General features: G+C 48.3%; 1 protein-coding gene across 1 annotated transcript; it reads right to left on the minus strand.

Annotated features, from left to right (window-relative positions):
- Positions 1–983: 983 nt before the first annotated feature.
- Positions 984–11,179, minus strand: LOC118208248 (retinoic acid receptor gamma-A-like). Its single transcript, XM_035382738.1, has 7 exons — positions 11,025–11,179; positions 10,690–10,831; positions 8,920–9,083; positions 7,835–8,011; positions 7,007–7,211; positions 5,270–5,428; positions 984–4,371 (listed from the first exon to the last, which is right to left on the minus strand). Exons 1-7 carry the CDS (start codon positions 11,139–11,141, stop codon positions 3,989–3,991), a joined length of 1,347 nt encoding a protein of 448 aa, XP_035238629.1. The 5' UTR covers positions 11,142–11,179; the 3' UTR covers positions 984–3,988.
- Positions 11,180–11,919: the final 740 nt, after the last annotated feature.

The raw sequence follows: 11,919 nt of genomic DNA on the forward strand, positions 1-11,919 counted from the left end.
ATAAAAAATCTCCTAACTGGGCTGCAAACTCCAGAAAGCTGTATTTAAAAATGTCACTGTCCTCATTCTTAAAGTGAGGCAGCTAAATCTCCCCAGATTGTACAAACTTAAAGTGTTGCATCTTTCCTCCTTGCACAACATTGTGAAATTTAGCAGGTGCTAACAGGCAAGCGAAACGTGTTTGAAGTCGCTAGGTTTTTGCAAAGTTAAGGGCGAGGCACCTTTGACTGAATTTTAATTAAGGCCCGCACGCTCATGGTTCTGCGTGCCTGATGTTTGGAGAGCTCAGGTCTCTCTGAAGGGTGGGCCCTGCAACAGAATATTAAGTGTTCTACCTTTAGCAACCGATCCTGAATCATAATGACAGTTCCACTCTAAATTAGGGTCATCTGCCCTTAAAGTCTTGAAAGCCTTTCTTCCGATAGGCTGAGGAGGGAGCGATGTCACAGTAGAAGGGAGAGTCTCCAGCAGAAGACTAGTCAGTACTGGACTGTCTCCCATTATGCATACTTGTGTTTTGCATACTTCCAAACTCAGTAGAACATTCAACATAACAGCTGAAATGTACTTAATAATATGAGAGAGCTAAAGTTTGCTTCAATTTCTGGTACATTTGGAACACACTTGAAAGCATCATCACTAGTGACAGACTATCTTTGACCTAACCAGAAAAACAAAAGTACTGCACCTGTACTAGTACTTGATTGGTTACTGGCATCAATATAAATGTTTCATTAGTAAATGTTTCACCAAGTAACTACAGCAACCAAGTTAAATAACTAATTAGTCAGAATGAACTAATTACAGTAGATGAGCGATTCAATGTTAGCTGAAGTTTGGCCAACACCAATATTTTTAGCTACCTCAGAAAGTTTGTGAAAAAAAGTGTAATTTATTATCTGGTTAATTGTGTGGTTTGTCTTAAGTGAACATCACTACTAAGCTGTAGGACACCAATAATAATATTAATAAAGCTGGGCTGATTGGTTAGCTCAACCTGGCTTTTATTTCCTATTCTGAAAAACTTACTTAAAAAAGCAAAAAAAGAAAACAATTATAGATTTATAAAGCATCAAAAGCTCACAAAAATCTCATTTATTGTACAAATTCCTCCCCTTTTGTCAAATGGCTTTTCTTAGCATGAGAGTTTGACAGTATAAAGAGAGGATAATTAGCAGCCAACTCCGACATGCTCAAAGTTGGACGTACAGTACAGATACCACAGAGCCTTACTGTTCTTCCCTTCCCCCTAAGGCCACACCCTTTCTTAGAGGGCGGGGACTTAACGGAGCCCCACCCATCCTCACTGTCTCCAAGTAACACTGATATTAATTCCCCCCTTTTCTGCTGCAGAGCTGGAACCAGGCTGGCCCCTCCCTCGGAGTTTGAGTGCAGGTTGGGCTTTAGCTATGGTTACCCCTTTAAGGTGTGACATCACAAATATGTGATTAGAATGTTCTTAACCGAACATTCTAATGCTGATGTAACAATCACCAGAATACTGAATTTTAAAAACACATTCCAAAAACACAACTCTTCAAAGGGGTAATTCCTGTTGCTGGGTGGGACACTCTTACTGGGACTGACCTCAAATCTTAAATGCAAGCTTCATGGGAGATTGTTCAGACAGAAAGGTAGAAAGCTTTGTGCTGCCATCACCGGTCACAGCTAGCGGCCAAAGACAGATGAAAATAAGACGGAGGTCCGTTTTATTTTTCTGTGAATCCCCTGCTCAGCACCGCAGTGGCAGACGGAGGCGTTGGATGGTGGATGCTGCGTGCCACAGGCCTGTACGTGGGTACTAACAATGGAAAAGCTACTGCTCTGTCCCAAGCCAAGAACATTACCTCCTCCCACTAGCCTGGTTCCACATCTACAGTCTGTGCTATTAAAACACATTCATTTGGCAAAATATAACCAGATATTGCGCGTACACAAACACACACACACAAACACACATACTTGCATACATACACATTCACATACAAACACAAAAGCATACACACATAGACATTCGCACAAGCACACAGACCCAGGTGCACACACACACAGACACGGGCGTACAAACACGAGAACAAAAGCTCATTAACACACACACCTGCCCACCACACACACACACACACACACGCGCGCTCTCCAAGACGCAGATCGCACGTTTGAGCATGAAATCTCATTGGGCGACGTCCTTTCGCGGGTGTTTGCGTGGCGTCCGTATTGCTCCACGGCGACGGAGGCACTTCAGCCCGGCTCGGGCGTCGCCGGCCGCCTCGGACCGGCTCTCCGCCCGCATCGTTTGCGCCGGTTAAAATTCGGTGAGACCCGAGCACCGGTGAGCCACAGTTAACGAGCCACCTCTGAGGAGAGTTTAACGGATGGACACAGCCGGCTGCGGTATGGCTTGTCATTGAGGTGGCCAGGTTGTACGTTTCTCCCCGAGCTCACGAGAGACAATGAGTCCCAAAGTCTCTGTGGATATGGCTCCTTTCTGGCATGTCTGTGGACAGCTACGGTTGGGTCCTTAAAAAGGTAGCCCTGAGTGCGTTTATGTGTTATGATATTTTGTGCAGATCTCCTTGTCCAATCACGGAAACTTGTAAATGTGCAAGCGTATGCACGCTGATTGTAGTATGTGTACAGTTTCGTGGGTGTGACTGTGTGTGTGTGCAAAAGTGCCTACAAGTGCACTTTTTTACAAGTGTAGACTGTGTCTACAAGTGCATGCATTGTGTGCCTGTGTGTGTGTGTGTGCCTGGGTGTATGTGTGTGTGTGTCTGGGTGTGTATGTGCCTGGGTGTATGTGCGTGTGCCTGTGTGTGTGTGTCTGTCTGTGTGTGTGTGTGTCTGAGTGTGTGTGTGTGTGTGATTCTGCATTGATTCCTCCAGAGACTGCAGCCACATTCTTGTGCTGCCAGCACTTACGGTGTGTAGGCCACTTCACACCAGGGCCTGGACACTGAACACTGGACACTGGACACTGGACACTGCCTCCAGCACGGACAGCATGGCCGTACAGGTACGCCCCGCGCCCTGAACGCATCAGCGATACTGCCCCTCCAAGAACAGAGCAGCAGGGGCAGTTCCAGGAGGTAAGGAGGGGGGAGGGGGGAGGGGTATGCAACTGTCATTTCCCACAGTGAGAAAGCCTCGTGTGTCACAGTAAAAACAGCTTCATTTGGCATGGAGAATTTGGCGTTTGAGAACATTTCAGCCAATGAGAGAGAAGCACTCCTCCCTCCAAATCTTGAGCATCTCACTGATTCAGAATCAGTGATGCGTTAGCATTTCAGGACCAGTGGAGGTCTGCCAGTTGTAAATTGCTGGGTTTTTTTCTCTCCTCCTCTATCTCTCTTTATCTCTCTGTGTCTCTGTTCTGGGACATTCTTTAAAGGAGAACATGAGAATATACAAAAACCATAAATGACAAATACAAAACAAAAATATAAAGATATATAGATAGAGAAATATATGGAGTGTATACATATGCCATAAGAAGAAAGAAAAAAAAAAACAATTAAAATGCTACATGAAAATTGTTTTTAAAAAGCATCGACAACAAATGGGCCACCGCGTCCACTTTGTCGTTTCATTTTTCGTAATTTTGTTTAAAAAAAGACGGGGGGAAAAAATAGGACATGCCATTTGCATCCCCCTGCTGGCCACCTGAAGCACTGCACCCTGAAGAGGACCCTGTGAAAACGGCAGCCCGCCTGCACTCGCCGCTATGGCTGGTGTTTCTCTTTTTTTTGGCATCTCCTTTCGCTTCTATGTACACTAAAAAAACAATAACAACACCGAGAGAGAGACAGTCACTGTCATCTAAAGAGGCCTCTGTTCTTTTTCCATGAGATTCTTCCCTATAGTTTGGTCTGAATCACAAGTTTGTGATATTTTCTGTTTTGTTTGTTTCCGTTTCTTTTTTTTTGTTTGTTTGTTTGTTTCTTTTTTTACGAGAGACTGGAGGGATTGTTTCGAGGGAACGTTCGGCCGCTCACTGGCCCCGCCCCGCGAGGGTCTTCCTCGGCCACTCGGGGGCGGACGCCTCGCCCGCCCAGTTCTCCCCGTCGCTCTCCGCATCGCGCTCCCTCTCCTCGTCCGCCCCGTCGTCGTCTTCGTCCTCGTCGTCCTCCTCCGGCGACAGCTCGCCGCTGTTCTCGCCGGCGCCGCATTCGCCCTCCCCCTCCCCCTCCTCCTCCTCCTCCTCCCGCTCCTTCTTGATGGTGACGGGCGGGGCCGGGGGCGGAGCGGCGGCGGCGGCGGCGTCGCCGTTCTCCGGCTGGTCCTCGAAGGCCTCCGGGTTCTCCAGCATCTCTCGGATCAGCGGGGGCATGGGTCCCGGGATCTCCATCTTCAGAGTGACGGCTCTCTCTGCTCCTGCACGGGCCGAGCGCAGCCGGGGGAGAAACCAAATCAAAAAAATCATCAAATCAAATTTTATTTGTATAGCGTATTTTTACAGCAGTTGTCACAATACGCTTTACAGACAACCCTGCTCCTAAACCCCCACAGGAGCAAGCCTACGGCAACAGTGGCGAGGAAAAAAGGGCTGGTCTGAGTGACGCCACACCAAGGAGTGCTAAATTTAACATTTTACACGGTGCTTCAGCAACAGGGCCCTGTGAGCCGTTGGCTATCCAGCCTGCGCTGCTTCAGCAAACACCCAGTGGTACGAGTGGGTAAAATGTACACCGTGGGCTGCCAGTCATCCTGAAAGGGAGCATTTCTAAGTATCTTTGTATTTATTGTGCAGTACTAACCTAGCCTTCCTTTGTATTTAGTGTGCAGTACTGACCCAGCCTTCCTTTGTATTTAGTGTGCAGTACTGACCCAGTCTTCCCAGTATTTAGTGTGCAGTACTGACCCAGCCTTCCTTTATATCTAGTGTGCAGTACTGACCCAGTCTTCCCAGTATTTAGTGTGCAGTACTGACCCAGCCTTCCCTGTATTTAGTGTGCAGTACTGACCCAGCCTTCCTTTGTATTTAGTGTGCAGTACTGACCCAGCCTCCCTGTATTTAGTGTGCAGTACTGACCCAGCCTTCCCTGTGTTTAGTGTGCAGTACTGACCCAGCCTTCCTTTGTATTTAGTGTGCAGTACTGACCCAGCCTTCCTTTGTATTTAGTGTGCAGTACTGACCCAGCCTTCCCTGTATTTAGTGTGCAGTACTGACCCAGCCTTCCCCGGTGTCTGAGTGCTACACTGACCCAGCCTTCCCCGGTGTCTGAGTGCTACACTGACCCAGCCTTCCCCGGTGTCTGAGTGCAACACTGACCCTTGGTGCTGATGCCGCGGAGGTCTGTGATCTTCATCAGCATTCGGGGGAACATGTGCGGCTTGTTGGGCCGGCGACGACGGGCGTAAATCTTCAGGGCCTCTAACAGCGGCTCCTGCAGCTGGTCCACACGCTGGGGCTCCTCCAGATCCATCCGGTCTGAGGGGAAAAACAGGAATAAACTCCCACTCATGCACCAGAGTATAAACACCCACTCACACACCAGAGTATAAACACCCACTCACACATAGGGGAATAAACACCCACTCACACACCAGAGTATAAACACCCACTCACACAGCAGAGTATAAACACCCACTCACACACCAGAGTATAAACACCCACTCACACACAGGGGAATAAACACCCACTCACGCACCAGAGTATAAACACCCACTCACACACCAGAGTATAAACACCCACTCACACATAGGGGAATAAACACCCACTCACGTACAGGGGAATAAACTCCCACTCACACATAGGGGAATAAACGCCCACTCACACACCAGAGTATAAACACCCACTCACGCACCAGAGTATAAACACCCACTCACACACCAGGGTATAAACACCCACTCACACACCAGAGTATAAACTCCCACTCACACATGGGGGAATAAACGCCCACTCACACACCAGAGTATAAACACCCACTCACACACCAGGGTATAAACACCCACTCACACACCAGAGTATAAACACTCACTCACGCACAGGGGAATAAACACCCACTCACACACCAGAGTATAAACACCCACTCACACATGGGGGAATAAACGCCCACTCACACACCAGAGTATAAACACCCACTCACGCACCAGAGTATAAACACCCACTCACACACCAGAGTATAAACACCCACTCACACACAGGAGTATAAACACCCACTCACACACAGGAGTATAAACACCCACTCACACACCAGAGTATAAACACCCACTCACGCACCAGAGTATAAACACCCACTCACACACAGGAGTATAAACACCCACTCACGCACAGGGGAATAAACACCCACTCACACACCAGAGTATAAACACCCACTCACGCATAGGGGAATAAACACCCACTCACACACCAGAGTATAAACACCCACTCACACATAGGGGAATAAACACCCACTCACACACCAGAGTATAAACACCCACTCACACATAGGGGAATAAACACCCACTCACACACCAGAGTATAAACACCCACTCACTCACAGGGGAATAAACACCCACTCACACACCAGAGTATAAACACCCACTCACACACCAGAGTATAAACACCCACTCACACATAGGGGAATAAATACCCACTCACACACCAGAGTATAAACGCCCACTCACACACCAGAGTATAAACACCCACTCACACATAGGGGAATAAACACCCACTCACACACCAGAGTATAAACACCCACTCACACACCAGAGTATAAACACCCACTCACACACCAGAGTATAAACACCCACTCACACACCAGAGTATAAACACCCACTCACACATAGGGGAATAAACACCCACTCACACACCAGAGTATAAACACCCACTCACACACAGGGGAATAAACACCCACTCACACAATTAAAAAATAAACTGCCTGTTGTGTAAATTTAAGAAATGAATATCCTACCGCACATTTGAGAATAAAAACCAGTGACACCAAAGCATGAAAGACACTGATCCCAAAAGCACTGATCTCAGTGCACAACCCACAGCATCCCCGAGCAGCGCAGGCCGCAGTACCTCCGCAGATCAGGCAGATGGCGCTGAGGAGGCCGGTCTCCGTGTCATCCATCTCCAGGGGCAGCAGCTGGCCGGCGAAGGCGAAGACCAGGTCGGTGAGCGGCCCGAAGCCGGCGTTGTGCATCTGCGTGCGGTTGAGCGTCAGCCCGTCGGAGAAGGTCATGGTGTCCTGTTCGGGGGTGTAGCGCGTGCAGATCCGCAGCATCTGGGGGGGCGGGGGGGGGGGGGGGGGGGGGGGGGGGGGGGGGGGAACGGAATCACGCTACCGAACACTGCTAATATTATAAACACTGCTTAGTTTCAACTGATCAAAAAATGAATACATCTCATAATAACGCTACTAATATGTATTATTATTATTATTATTATTTTATTAATAATAATACTGTTTATTAATATTTATTATTATGCTAACTATTACTGATTGTGCTGTATACTATGTCTGTCCACTGGGTGGCACTGTGGCCTCATCTCTGACAGTGGAGTCACTTTGATGCCCAGTCGTGATGTCAGTACAGACATTCTACTTCCTGAACAGATATTCAGCTTTGATTGCTCAAATGAGCAATCAATCTCTGGCAATAAGTTAGAACTGATCTCTGATTTGCTGGATCCTTGTGAATTTGTCTGAAAAGGGTGTAGACAAAGTCGGAACATCCGCAGCCAACAGCACAGCACCATAATCTCTTCTTACCAATCTAAACCTTAATGACACATACAATGTGGAGGCCAGAAAAGAAGAGGGAGTTGACTATCTGGTCACTATTTAGAGTATCGGTGGTGGTGCAAGCAGAGCAGCTAGTATGGGACAGAGGGAATGCTGGGTACCAGGATGTCCAGACAGGCTGATTTGAGGAGGGTGATCTGGTCAGCAATAGTGAGGGAGGTGAAGCCAGGCAGCCGCTTGGCGAACTCCACAATCTTGATGATGCACTTGGTGGAGAGCTCGCTGAACTTGTCCCAGAGGCCCAGGTCCAGCTGGACCCGATGGTCCGAACTGGAGTTCTGAGGAGAGGAGAGAGCGGTGAGAGGCACATGTTAAAGTATCTTTACTGCTGTACAACATTATTATACACTCATCTGCACTGGAAATACTTTATCGTTTACTATATTCATGTCGGTGGGAGTGTTAGAGTGTGTGAGTGATGTGTGTTAGAGTGTGTAAGTGTGTGTGTGTATGAGTGTGTGAGTGATGTGTGTTAGAGTGTGTGAGTGATGTGGTGTGAGTGATGTGTGTTAGAGTATTTGAGTGTGTGAGTGATGTGTGTTAGTGTTTGAGTGTGTGAGTGATGTGTGTTAGAGTGTGTGAGTGATGTGTGTTAGAGTGTGTGAGTGATGTGTGTTAGTGTTTGAGCGTGTGAGTGATGTGTGTTAGTGTTTGAGTGTGTGAGTGATGTGTGTTAGTGTGTCAGAGTGTGTGAGTGATGTGTGTTAGTGTTTGAGTGTGTGAGTGATGTGTGTTAGTGTGTTTGAGTGTGTGAGTGATGTGTGTTAGTGTGTATGAGTGTGTGAGTGATGTGTGTTAGAGTGTTCGAGTGTGTGAGTGATGTGGTGTGAGTGATGTGTGTTAGAGTATTTGAGTGTGTGAGTGATGTGTGTTTGAGTGTGTGAGTGATGTGTGTTAGTGTGTCAGAGTGTGTGAGTGATGTGTGTGAGTGTGTCAGAGTGTGTGAGTGATGTGTGTGAGTGTGTTAGTGATGTGTGTTTGAGTGTGTGAGTGATGTGTGTTAGTGTTTGAGTGTGTGAGTGATGTGTGTTAGAGTGTTAGAGTGTGTGAGTGATGTGTGTTAGAGTGTGTGAGTGATGTGTGTTAGTGTTTGAGTGTGTGAGTGATGTGTGTTAGAGTGTGTGAGTGATGTGTGTTAGTGTTTGAGTGTGTGAGTGATGTGTGTTAGGGTGTTTGAGAGACTCACGGTGGTGTATTTGCCCAGTTGACACAGTGAAGGGCACGTCTCCTGGTGTGCTTTGCTAACTTTGTTCACCAGCTCCTCCAGCTCCCCACTCAGCTCGTAGCTCTCCGGCAGCACAGCCTCCTCCTTCACATCCTTCTTCTTCTTATTCCGATCGTTCCTCACAGCTGAGGAAGAGGAGAAGCCCACTGCATACTCAGGATTTATATCAATATTACATAGCATTGCCCAAAAACTTTATTTTAATGTTTTATTCAGCTCATGCATGCATCATGAGCCCAGTTCCCCCCTCTCTCTCTCCCTCCCCCTATCTCCTTCCTCTCAGGATATCCAGTTATAGCCAAGGCACAATGCTGTCTCCCAGCACACACACACACACACATGCATACACATATACACGCACATATACACACACACACACACACACACACATACGTACATATACACGCACACACACGCACACGCACACACATACATATACACGCACATACACACACACAAACACTCGCAAACACCCTTTCACAAATTAATTTGCACACATGACTCCTGGAGGTTCAGGCCGGCATGTCAGATACACACTGACATCATTTCCTCAGCCTGCACACACATGCTGACATCACTTCCACGTATAACACTAGGCTGTCTGCACAACCTAAACACAACCTCAGAATTTCAGGCCAAACTGCACAACTCAACACCCCTGAAAACTTATCAAACACAGCGCACCTGAACCTTATCAAACACAGCGCACCTGAAACCTTATCAAACACAGCACACCTGAAACCTTATCAAACACAGCGCACTGAAACCTTATCAAACACAGCACACCTGAAACCTTATCAAACACAGCGCTCTGAAACCTTATCAAACACAGCACACCTGAAACCTTATCAAACACAGCACACCTGAAAACATATCGAACACAGCGCACCTGAAACCTTATCAAACACAGCACACCTGAAACCTTATCAAACACAGCGCACCTTATCAAGCACCTGAAAATGAGACCAAAATGGAGCGAGAGAAACAGGAAGGAGGGGGAGGGGGAAAGAGAGAGATTCTTTCCTAGATATCGCAGGGAATCTTTTAAAAGTCATCCTGCTCCACTGGAAAAATGGGTATGAGTCGAAGGTGGGCAGGAAGGTCTATTCCCTGTGCAAGAACAGCGGCAAGTCACATGACCAGGCATTCATTTATTTGCTGACAAGACTGTTATCTCTGGTGACATTCATAATTTCCATTCTACACATTATTCATTTATTCAGTTGCATTTATCTAGGAAATCCAGGTTAAGACCCTCAGGGTACAACTGCAATGTCCCACCCTAGGATTCAGACCTGCAACCCTCCGGGGTACAAGTCAGGTTTCCCAACTGTTACTCTATGTGCTCACAGAGAGAATCAGGCCAGTAAGAGGTCTGACTAAATCACTCAGATGTGGAATTTTGGGACAGGCATCCTAAATTCCCTTTTTCACAATACACAAACTAACTATATCCTCTTAAGTTGGTGATATATATTGTTTTGTCAATGTGCCTTCATTCCATTTTAGTTGGCAGACTTATAAATAATTTGAAAACTGGACAATCCAGTCAAAAACCAGGCATCTGGCAACCCTAGTCAGTATATTCCCTGCCAAGGAAGCTTCATTGGACCTAATGAACAGGAGCCAGTGAGGCTGCCCTTCACGTCCTTCGCAGGCCCAGGCATGGTACACGTTCTCCTGGCCCAGCCTGCTCAGGAAAACCCCAGGCTTTTCGGGCCCGTCTCTCACCTTCCTTGGACATGCCGACCTCGAAGCACTTCTGCAGGCGGCAGTACTGGCACCGGTTGCGGGTGACCTTGTTGATCTGGCAGTTCTTGTCGCGGTGGCAGGTGTACACCATGTTCTTCTGGATGCTGCGCCGGAAGAAGCCCTGGGGGGGGTGGGGGGGCGGAAAGCAAACCGGGGGTGGGCGGGAGATACAGCAGCTCACGCCTTCTGTTCACCGGTATGTTGCGTTGCGACAAGGTTGGATTTTATATTTTGTGGCAGGAGCGGCGGAGCGTGGCACCTCCGTAACGGGGGGGGGACGGGCGTTTTTCGAGGGGCGGAGCGTCCGGGCTCACCTTGCAGCCTTCGCAGGAGCTGACGCCGTAGTGGTACCCGGAGGACTTGTCCTGGCACACGAAGCAGGGCTTGTAGACCCGCGGCGGGGGCGGGGGAGACGGAGAGCTGGGGACCATCTCCTCCGAGCTGGTGCTCTGGGTCTCCACCGCTGCAGAGAGAGAGAGAGACAGAGAGAGAGAGAGAGAGGTTCTTCATATTAATATTTATTTTTATTATTAGTGACCGTGAGCTTCTTGGAAGCGGGTTAAGGTTAAGGCATTGTTTTTACTTTACTCGGACGGACTGTACTGTGGTCTGACGCTGCTGTTCATGCTATGGGGGTCTGTACTTACAGCTCCCAATTCTATGCTGAAAAGCCTAAAGTCAAAAAGCATTTGAAACAAACTGGTGAAGTCTGCACTGAGTAAGATCACTACTTTCAGTGTCTTTTCCACGAGCGGGTTTTATTTGCGAGCCCAGTGCCTGACGGTAAAGAGTGAAACTAATCAGCCGTAGCATGTCAGAGGAGACCTGTCAATCAATCAGCAGAACCACCCCAACGCTCACCAGGAGGCAGGCCGCGGGGGTAAATATTTAGAGAGATTGGGGAGGGCGTGTGTGCGTGGGTGCTGATTGACAGGGAGACAGAGAGACGGCAGCGGACGAGCCGGGGGATCAGCGACGGACTGACAGCCGCGCTGATAAGGCAGGTAAACGGTGGGACGCTGAAGACGCCTCTGCCCCCGGCCCCCCGAGGCAGAGTGCATGTGCCTCTCCTCTCCGGCTTCCTCGTTCCTCTGCTCTCCCCCCCCCTCCTCCCCCTCCTCCCCTCCTCCTCCTCTCTGACATGCCCGTCCTTGTCAGGACCGATCACATGACCGACAGCAGAGCTATAGCTTATGAGAGACTGACGTC

This window comes from Anguilla anguilla, chromosome 11 (assembly GCF_013347855.1).
Source record: "Anguilla anguilla isolate fAngAng1 chromosome 11, fAngAng1.pri, whole genome shotgun sequence".
Classification (NCBI taxonomy): Eukaryota; Metazoa; Chordata; class Actinopteri; order Anguilliformes; family Anguillidae; genus Anguilla; species Anguilla anguilla.

Bases quoted from the DNA above. Each gene is read 5' to 3' on its own strand.
- LOC118208248 (XM_035382738.1), bottom strand. From the start codon at position 11,141: ATGGTCCCCAGCTCTCCGTCTCCCCCGCCCCCGCCGCGGGTCTACAAG. The intron at 7,212-7,834 runs GTACCCAGCATT...CCGCCCCCCCAG, and splicing joins CAGCCTGTCTGGACATCCTG to ATGCTGCGGATCTGCACGCG. The intron at 5,429-7,006 runs GTACTGCGGCCT...TTTTCCCCTCAG, and splicing joins CATCTGCCTGATCTGCGGAG to ACCGGATGGATCTGGAGGAG.